General features: G+C 38.8%; 2 protein-coding genes across 12 annotated transcripts in view; one reads left to right on the top strand and one right to left on the bottom strand.

The window, feature by feature from the left end:
* Positions 1-10421, bottom strand: part of gstcd (glutathione S-transferase, C-terminal domain containing) — a 158396-nt gene that overhangs the window by 133563 nt on the left and 14412 nt on the right. The window contains exon 1 of one of the 10 annotated variants that reach the window (XR_015475614.1): positions 144-281. The exons of 7 other annotated variants lie outside the window; for them this stretch is intronic. The gene's annotated coding sequence lies outside the window, so the exon portion shown is untranslated. Of the gene's footprint in view, positions 1-143; positions 857-10421 lie in introns of those variants that run through there. 2 more of the 10 variants (XM_087235349.1, XM_087235348.1) reach the window with 2 other exon arrangements.
* cyp2u1 (cytochrome P450, family 2, subfamily U, polypeptide 1) lies at positions 369-9504 on the top strand. 2 transcript variants are annotated; one of them, NM_001145564.1, is made up of 5 exons: positions 400-930; positions 2236-2889; positions 5421-5582; positions 6200-6367; positions 8846-9038. In NM_001145564.1, exons 1-5 carry the CDS (start codon positions 492-494, stop codon positions 9022-9024), a joined length of 1602 nt encoding a protein of 533 aa, NP_001139036.1. In that variant the 5' UTR covers positions 400-491; the 3' UTR covers positions 9025-9038. The 2 variants fall into 2 exon arrangements, with proteins under 2 accessions (XP_087091867.1, NP_001139036.1); XM_087235741.1 differs by lacking the exon at positions 5421-5582 and having other exon boundaries at positions 369-930; positions 8846-9504.

The following is a 10421-nucleotide window of genomic DNA, read 5'->3' as shown; positions in this document are numbered from 1 at the left end:
CAGTGGAATGAACCGCCAATTTATCCAGCACGTTTTTACACAGCGGATGACCTTCCAGCCGCAACCATCTCTGGGAAACATCCAAACACACTCATTCACACACACACTCATACACTACAGACAATTTAGCCTACCCAATTCACCTGTACAAATGCCAACTGAGCCAAGGCTCGAACCAGCGACCTTCTTGCTGTGTGGCGACAGCACTACCTACTGCGTCGCCAAGAAGTGAAGCAAACACCTTCAGTGAAACCTCTCATGCTGATGCCTCTTTACTGAGTGACCTGAAGTGACCCCGCCCATCAGCCGCTCCACCAATCAGCTCTCGGCGTGCTCCTCTCAGCCAATGAGAAACACAAAAACAAGCCACCCATGCGGCAGCTCCAACAGCACAGGAAGAAGATGTGTTTGATCAGCAGATAGCGGTTATTGATTAGGAGGAACTATGCGTCTGTTTTAATCCATCAGTGGATTTGAGAAGTGCGCCAGTCATGGACGTATCAGCGGGTCTGTTGTTAGAGTATGTTTTCTCGCCTGCAAACATAGCAGGTTTGATAGCGTTCGTACTGGTTTTCTATGTGCTGCAAGAGTACCAGTGGCATCAGACATACGCCAACATCCCTCCGGGTCCAAAGCCATGGCCCATCGTGGGCAACTTCGGGGGCTTCCTCGTGCCACCTTTCATTTTAAAACGCTTCGTGAAGAACAGCAAAGAGTTCGCGAAGGTGGTGTCGAACCCGCTTTCTCCTCAGGCTGGACTCATAGAGATGTCCAAACTGTACGGGAACATATTCAGCATTTTCGTCGGGCCTCAGCTCATGGTGGTGCTGACGGGATACGACGCGGTGCGGGACGCGATGCTCAACCACACGGAGACGTTTTCTGACAGACCGCACATACCGCTCGTTACTATTATCACCAAGAGGAAAGGTACGTTACCATAAACAGTTTAGTTAATGATAATAGATCACAGTAGATTAGATTAGAATGGATTGGTACAAAAAAAAAAAAATCACACTTAACAATATGGTACAATCTGCAAATGTATTTGCTAACACAAACCAATACAGAAGAATACAATATTAAGGTAAAGTTGGTTTTATATTTGCACATTCATTCATTTTTGAACAGTGACAACTTGTGACATGCTTCCTATTTTATTAACCAAGCTGCTTCTAATATTCAGTCTAAAAATTGCATGCAAGTATGACTTCAAAACAATAATAGCGTTATTTAATAGACTGTGAACAATGTTGTAGGCTACTTTGGTAGTCAATAGCTGCTAATGTGATTTCACAGTGCTTTTCTGAAATTATATTATTAAGGAGAAACTCAGAACGTGTACATATGAAACCTCATTTACCTCAGTGAATACATTTAGTGTTTACACAGCTTTGTTAACCTCAGTTATTCATAACAAATGAAGAGTTCAGATGCAAAACCTACCTTCATACCCTTACAGTTTATATTTTACTAAGTAAATATAAATCTGACTTTACCTTAATGTGCTGTCCCTTTATTTATAGTTTAACATTTTCTTATGCATTATTAAAATCCAATGTTGCGCTTGTTAACAGCACACACATCTTAAGTCAGCTTAACGCAAGCGCTTTAATAGTCAAATAGGTGTCCAATTGCTGTGTTAAGGGATTATTCATATTGTTGACACCAAATTCTGACCCTACCATCTGAATGTCTCATTAGACCTCCAATCCAATCTTCTGTTGTGCAATTTTGGTGAGCCTGAGTGAATTAAAGCCTGAGTTTCCTGTTCTTAGCTGACAGGAGTGGCACCCGGTGTGGTCTTCTGCTGCTGTAGCCCATCCGCCTCAGGGTTGGATGTGTTGTGTGTTCAGAGATGCTCTTCTGCAGACCTCGGTTGTAACGAGTGCTTATTTGAGTTACTGTTGCCTTTCTATCGAAGCAGGTCAAAGTCATTTAAGTCATCTTTCTTCCTCATTCTGACCATGTCTACATGCCTAAATGCATTGACTTGCTGCCATGTGATTGGCTGATTAGAAATTTGCATTAATGAGCGGTTGGACAGATGTACCTAATAAAGTGGCCGTTCTGTGTATATATCATAGTTTGACTTGGCTGAACGTATTTACACTTAAAAATGGTGCTTAAAAATCTAGATTGGAACCCTAGTTATAGTATGAATTATACGCTAAATAAAAAGTGACCCAAAATTGTTTACATAATAATGTTAAAATATAAGTTTGTTGTGTGCAGGGATTGTATTTGCGCCGTACGGCCCGCTGTGGCGAACCAACCGCCGGTTCTGTCACAGCACTCTGCGCAGCTTCGGCTTCGGCAGGATGAGTCTGGAGCCCTGCATCCATGAAGGCCTGGCCATCATCAAAACCGAGCTCCAGAGCCTCATCGAGACAGCAGGCCCTTCTGGCATTGATCTGACTCCGCTCATCAGCAATGCGGTCTCCAACATCATCTCCTTAATGAGTCTGGGTCAGCGCTTCCACCATGAGGACAAGGAGTTTCGAAACATGCGGGATCTCATGTCCCACGGCCTGGAGATCAGCGTCAACACCTCCATTCTGCTGGTCAATGTGTTCCCCTGGCTCTACTATCTGCCATTCGGTGTCTTCAAGGAGCTGCGACGAGCCGAGCTTGACATTACAGCCTTCCTGAAGAGGATCATCGCGAGGCACCGAGCCACACTGGATCCGGAGAATCCCAGGGACTTCATCGATATGTATCTGGTGGAGATGCTGGCCAAGCAGAAAGAAGGCAGTTCAGAGGAAAACCTGTTCTCCGAGGATGATCTCTTCTACATTATTGGAGATCTCTTCATTGCAGGAACCGACACGACGACTAATAGCATGCTGTGGAGCATTCTCTATATGTCTTTGTATCCTGATGTGCAAGGTATGTTCGCAAACTCTGCACTGTCATTTATGGTTTGATGTTGTCTTTAAAGGGTTCAACATATTCTTAGTAACACTCTAGTTTGTCAGAATTCACTCTATTAACTCATAGCCTATCACCTGCGTAATATCATGATAATAACTCTATTACTAGTAATTAAGGTGGCTCAGTGGTTAGCACTGTCGCCTCACAGCAAGAAGGTTGCTGGTTCGAGTCCCGGCTGGGTCAATTGGTATATATGTGTGGAGTTTGCATGTTCTCTCCGTGTTGGCGTGACTTTCCTCCGCGTGCTCAGGTTTCCCCCACCGTCCAAGAACATGCGCTATAAGTGAATTGGATGAACTAAATAGGTCATAGTGTATGAGTGTGTGTGTGTGAATGAGTGTTTATAGGTGTTTCCCAGTACTGGGTTGCAGCTGGAAGGGCATCCGCTGTGTAAAACATATGCTGGAATAGTTGGCAGTTCATTCCGCTGTGGTGACCCCTGATAAAAAGGGACTGAGCTGAAGGAAAATAAATGAATGAATGAATACTAGTAATTATAAAGCATGATCTGAGTCTGCATCCCTAATCTTACAACATTCCTAAACCCAACTTATTGCCTTGCTAACGATTAGTAAATTGCTAATTAGTTATTTATTGAGCTAATAGTCTTATTTGATGGTTTTTATAATAGCGCATATTTTGACTGTGTTACCAAACTCCGTTATTAATTACTCTCATATTGGTCCAATCCCTTTCTTCAAAACACAAATTAAGATATTTTAGATGAAATCCTGGAGCTCTTTCATCCTCCATAGACAGAAATGATGCCAAGATGTGCAAAGGAATATCCAGAAAAGGAACGAAAAAATTTTGCCTCTTTCACACAGTGATATTGGTAAATATCTGGAAAATTACCGGAATGTCTTTACTGGTAAATAAAAAAAAAAAAACGCTGTTCACACAGGCAAGGACAATCCGGAATTTTTCCAGAAAAGACCATTCAGACATCCATTCCAAAATACAGGTAAATTCTGACACCATTAACCAGAAATTGGCTCAAAATGGCTGCGCTTGTATTTGTAAACGTAATAGGAATCCAGCTTGATAGTTTCACTTTTATTTAAAGCTTTAGCATTCATGCAGCTTATTACATACACATCCAAAAGCAGAAGCACTTACCGCAGCTAAATGTTTACACATTTGACAGCATAACAAATTCTGTGGAGGGATAAGTATTGTGAACAACTTCGATAAAAACAAATGGATGAACATTTTCACATTTCGAAATTTACATAATGTGTGTGTGTGCTGGCGCTCAGCGGAGAACTCCTGCACTTCACATGCACACGCGTCAAGCAGAGCGGTCATCGTAAGCATTTTATCGATCATTTTTTCCACAGTTGGCATTAGGAAGGAACATAGAAAAGTTATCTGACCAACATCCAGTAGCTATATGTGAAGTTTTTTTTTTCCCCAAAAGCAGCACTAATGTAAATGCGCCTGAGTGTTCTGATTGGCTAAAGTAGACATCTCATGTCAGCATGTTCAAGACGTGAACACGCTCTTTCTGGCAATCTTTCTTCTGCGTTCACATAGAGCAGCATTCCGGGAAATTACCGTTAATCTTACCACTTCTCTTTCCGGAAAATTGCCGGAACGAATTCACTGGTATTTTTAAAAACTGCCAGTAATTTAGAGTAAAGGTCTGTATGAGTGAAAGGGGCTATTGTCAAAACATTCCATGTGACTTTGATGGTTCAGTTTTAAGCTGCAGTCACACTGGACTTTTCTCCCCTTAGACTTCCATTTATATGCACACGAATTTATCAGACCGGAAACGCAAGCTTGTACGATTTCACAGTTTCACAGTACGCTGCATTGCAAAGTTCAAGCTTGAACATGTCATTGACATGACCTCTCTGAACAGAAATTTTAAATATCGACCAATCGCTTGCTTTTTTTAATGTCTAATCATCATGTTTAATCCCGCCCCCTTTCGCAGCACAATATGACAGAATTTCGCAAGATCAAGTCTGATCGCCGTTTTAATCATTCAAAGCTCCTAAAACAATTTTGTGCACCAAAAAACTATAAGAACAATTTTTTTTCCACCAATGTTTTCACTTCAAGTCATCAGGGTGTGCATTTACTACTGTACATACATACAGTACAAATATTTAAAAAAAATGCATGGATCATATTGCTCATTGTAAACACACACCCTGACCTGAAGCGGCTGAAGAGAAGTCATAGACAAACAAAGTAATTTTTTTTTTTTTTTTTACAATTTTGGCACGCAGCTTTTTATGGTTATAATTGAACCACTGAAGTCACACTAAAAGTTTTGACAGTTTTGGCTTCTTTTCCATTGCTGTCTACTGAGAATGAAAGAGCTCTTGTATTTCATCTAAAATCCCTTCACTTGTGTTTCGAAGATGAACGAAGGTCTCAGGGGGACTGAAACAACATGAGAGGGATCTTTCAGAATTGTAATATTTGATTTTGAGTGAACTAACTGTTAAACATCTTTGTTTAATGACCCCTAGAGAAGGTTCAGAAGGAGATTGATGCAGTGGTGGGATCTGAGAGAGTGCCCTCTCTGACCGATAAGAGCAGTTTGCCGTACACTGAAGCCACTATTATGGAGGTGATAAGAATGACTGTTGTGGTTCCTCTGTCCATACCACATATGGCCTCAGAAACCACCGGTGAGCTTTGGCTTTTTTAGAAATATTCAGGAGAACATATAGGAGATATAATATGATGGAACTTCTTAAAATGATAGTTCACCCAAAAATGAAAATTCATGCGCAGGAACACCACTTATGGGACGGTTTTCTTCAGGCTCAGATAGCGATCATCAGTATGATGGTTGATTTAGAAATAAAAAGCTGCAGATAAGCCAGAAAAATATGAATAATTGCAATAACAGTTTTATTACAGACGTACAGGATTTATTTACAATATTAAGTGCTTGCATTCGAACTGCAGTCTGTCAAAATATACTGAAATGTGAATTTGTTTAAGATTCCCCCACGAACATTATTTGATATAGTTTCCCACAGAAGGTATTTTGATATTGCAGTTGATTTTTGATGTTTATCTACTGTTAATTATTAACAAATTAAAGTAAACCAGGTCAACTTGAACTTCACCATAATACACATACAGTCTGCACAAAGCACATAATCATCGGACTTTAGAATGAATCAGTATTTCTTTTTTTATACCACATCCAAAGGGTGCACAGATATTTTCACTATACAAATATTTTGAGGGCACTTTAAAAAAAAGAACGGATAAATTAATCTGTGTCTCTTTGCAGAGTTCAGAGGGTTCACCATCCCTAAAGGAACGGTTATCATCCCAAACCTCTGGTCAGTTCACAGGGATCCCACAGTGTGGGAAAATCCTGATGACTTCAATCCATCACGATTTCTAGATGACCAGGGAAAGATTCTCAGGAAAGACTGCTTTATTCCATTTGGATTGGGTATGTTTCATAAGTCATGCATCTTCGAATAAAACAAACAGTGCCAATGTTATGCGATTTCAAAGGGTGCTGTTTTTGTTTTGTAGTTTCTTGCTACATTTCTTAATTCTTTCAAGGTCAAAAAAAGACTTGCAATTTTCTCATAAGTTTCACTGCAGCATCAGCTCTTTTTCCAAAACTGTTGATTAAAGGTGCTGTAAGTTTTTGACTCTCCTATAGCATAAAAATACCATAATATGTTTGCAGATATTTAAGAAACGTGCCAAGTGAACATTCTTGTTTATCTGAAAAGCAATGCTGAAGTCCGATATTCTGCTTTGGAAATACGTTTCTGTGCCGGAATGTCTTAGTTTTAGTTTTTATTAGCCTGCCCAATGCCAGTTTAGCCAATTATATTTCAGCACCCTGGATTGTCTTGGTGGAAAACCGCATATTTCATTCATTCAGTCAGGAAGACTGTCAAAGCATGCATCTGTGACCAAAATGCGAACTCCGGTGGACAGTAGTAGGACAGCAGACTCTAGAATGAGGTGCAGATTCAGAGTTCCACATGAGGTGGTGATTAATTAGCAAATAATATTACAAATGTAATATTTTAATACATTGTAACTTAGGGTCCTAAAATTATGATACATGACGAGAAAAATGATAAGGTTTACTCATGAAATGGTAAGGTTTATAATCAAATTAATACATATTAAACATATTCCTTCTATCGTGTACCGTTGTTTTTATTTAAACATGATTTAAATCAGCCTTTAGGCTCGACCGTCAGACTGGCTCCTGTTGGTCAATCTGGCAACCTGCACTTGCATTTGTTTCGATCCTGGAATGTAATACCTAGTTCAACCACTAGGTGTCAAATTTACCGTACCTTTAAAGACTCCAGCCTCCATTCACTTCCATAGTTTTTTCAACTATGGATGCTTTTACACATAGACTTTTGTTTCGGAACCCGTCTCATTTGCCCAGTTAAAGCGATTCGCTTGGCATATGTGAATCCAGCAATAGCGATCGGATCCGCGTTAAAACAATCAGTCCAAGATCGTCTGAATGAGGTGGTCTCGGCTCGATTGAAACTAATTCTGGAGCAGATCGATTGTGGTGAGAAAGCGATAATCCGAGCCCGGCTATTAGGGGTGTAACGATATTACAAACCGAACCGAAATATCGTGATACACCAACCACGATACGCATCGCGAAACTCTCGTGGCGTACCGCGGTATTCTCACGCCCCCTGCTGCCCATTATTGAGGTTGACGTCACTTGTCTCTAAGTAATTGAAACCAATTTAAACACATCTTTATTTTATTACATTTGATTGAAATGTATTAGTAATGATGAGCTTTTGTACTAAAAATTATATTCTAAAGTTAGTATTTTCCAAGTGCTTGTCTTGTCATGTGACTTGAGTGAGCGATAGTATTCGCATAGTATTGAGATTGCAGATCCCCCAGACACATTTAAGTCGCCTGTGTGGGAACATTTTTGTCTTCCAGTGGAGTACAGGAATATAACTTGTGTTATAGACAAAGCGCACGCGTATCCGTTCTAACTTTCACGAAACTTACTTATAAGGAATAACATTTAAAAAGTGTGGTAATTTTACAATGTGAGGGTGTAAGCAAAAGACGGCAAACAAAAGTGTTTAATGTACAAAAGTGAAACCAGAATAATGCCCAAATATATACAAAAAAAGAGAAATATTTACAATAATAAAAATAATATAATAAACCTGCAAATTCAAACAAAGTATCAAACAAAAATAGTTAATAGTTAAACTCGAGTTAGAGGATGATAGTGAAACCAAACAAAAGAAAGAAATAAAACAAAACAACTCTAACTCATGAATAACCCTTTACCTCGCTAGAAACTGATGAAAATAAACGTTTTCAGCGCAGTGCGACGTATTTTTCCGTATACTGAACTTGCCATGTGAAAGAGAACCACACCAAGAGCAAAGGGCAACAATGTAACAATTTTAATCCCTGTTTCTGAACAAATAATTTGATTCACAGGTGTGAAAGCACCCTAAGACTACTTCTGCTTCTGAGAAATCCTAAGAAAAAGTTCTAAAACAAACAAGCTCACTTCCACATCGCAGAATACAGTCAATACTTTGGATTTGGATTTGCTATTGCACTGCCGAAAAGAGCGCAGTGTCGACTTGACATGTTGACAACACAAACCAAATTATTCCAGGCCTCAGATACACGTCAAATTAGATTATAGACTTGCTTCATGCTAAATTGTTATGAACTACATAGGTTAGTAAAACTGGATGCTTTATTTAGGCATTTCAGGGTCGCTTCTTTCTGCAATTTTGTCGTAACAGTAGAAACAGACAACAAAAAAAGGTACCCTTATCGCTCAGTAAAAACAAGCCATTTAAAACAGCTAAAATAAAGGCACTTTAGGCTACCAACTACTATTGCTCAAACTGCACATTGCTGATTTAAAGTGTTGTGACTCTCACAGGGCGCAGAGTGTGCATGGGAGAGCAGCTGGCGAAGATGGAGCTGTTTCTGATGTTCACCAGCCTGATGCAGACCTTCACATTCAGGTTTCCAGAGGGAGCAACTGCTCCTTCCATGCACGGACGCTTCGGCCTGACTCTGGCTCCATGCCCGTTCACTGTCTGTGTCAAAACACGCTGAACGGGGCTTTAAAAATGTCAATACCAAAGCAAGGAGTCATCATTAGGGAGCAAATTGCACAGGTTGTGCATTAAGGAGAGTTGTTCATTGGAACATGAACAAAGTAAGAAGTAAGGGCCTTTTTAGTTGTATGATGAAGCAAAAGCTTTTAGGCTATTTTTATAAAAAGAAATGTCCTAAATTTTCAAGAAAAAAAAATGCATACACTTTAAAAAATATCTAATATATTAACGTAGCAAGTAGTTTGTCGTTAATGGATGTTTTACATTTATTTAGTCTTTTGATATGCATTATGAGATCTTTGATCTCTGCCACAACAAATATTTATGTTTACAAGCTTAACAAAGTGACTTTTATTGACATTTTACTAGCTTGAAAAGACCTCCATGAAGTTGCCACCCCATAAAAATAAACAATCCTTAAAACCAAGCATTATATCAAATTAAGCACAGTTTGTTTGTGCTGTGCTGGGGTCCGTTCTTCGTACGTGGATTACATATTTTAACTATATATATATATATATATATATATATATATATATATATATATATATATATATATATATATATATATATATATATATATAAGTTAAAAAATACATATTAAAAAAACTTGTGCAATCTGCACTCAGAAGTAAAAGTAAAAGACTGCCACCTGGTGGTTCAAAAAGAAAATTTATTGATATGAACTTTTTAGATACAAACTTGTACATGCACAATATTTTTTTTTTAAAAAAAGATAATAATTTATGCTGTCATGCACGTGTTTTGACTGCTAATATTCTGATGATTTGATGCTTCACAAACGTTTATCAAATGTTTACCTTTATCAAATGCTTTTTTGATGCAAAATTAATTTATACAGTTTTTCTCTATGCAGATTAAAACTTGAGTAGGCCTAGGCTACAATAATAAAGAAAATCTTCTCTAAATGTAGAACTAAATACATTGAGATGCATTGAAATACATGATGAATACTCTTGACACATGAAAGTGTAAAGCCTGCAGCTCAAAACAAAGGTGTAAAGTTATTGCTTGTCATATTTAACAAACCCTTTACTGCTAATTTGATGTAATTTTGCTCACATGGATAATTGAATAATAATCAGATGATGTCATTACGCTGCTGTGCCGTCAGCCAATCATTGCATTGCTGATCATGATTTCGAGGATGGATAGATCTGTCCTTCACAACGCTCGAAGCGATCTCAGATCAGTTCATCCTGACATTTTTAATCTGATTCGCAAACTTGTTTGAAGAACCAAATTAGCTGTAGATCAGTTATCAAGATTAACAGATCCACGAACTGTCAGATCATCTTGCTTTGTGGCCATAAAACAAACACTTTATCTGTTTCCGATGTTTAGATATAACCAAAATGTTTCGTGGGCCGTGAC

This window comes from Danio rerio, chromosome 1 (genome assembly GCF_052040795.2).
Source record: "Danio rerio strain M-AB ecotype USA chromosome 1, GRCz13ab, whole genome shotgun sequence".
NCBI lineage: Eukaryota > Metazoa > Chordata > Actinopteri > Cypriniformes > Danionidae > Danio > Danio rerio.
Note: the sequence above shows the minus strand (reverse complement) of the source record. Positions and strands in the feature narration are given on the sequence as shown.

Bases quoted from the DNA above. Each gene is read 5' to 3' on its own strand.
- cyp2u1 (NM_001145564.1), top strand. From the start codon at position 492: ATGGACGTATCAGCGGGTCTGTTGTTAGAGTATGTTTTCTCGCCTGCA. The intron at 2,890-5,420 runs GTATGTTCGCAA...AATGACCCCTAG, and splicing joins TTTGTATCCTGATGTGCAAG to AGAAGGTTCAGAAGGAGATT. The intron at 6,368-8,845 runs GTATGTTTCATA...TGACTCTCACAG, and splicing joins CTTTATTCCATTTGGATTGG to GGCGCAGAGTGTGCATGGGA.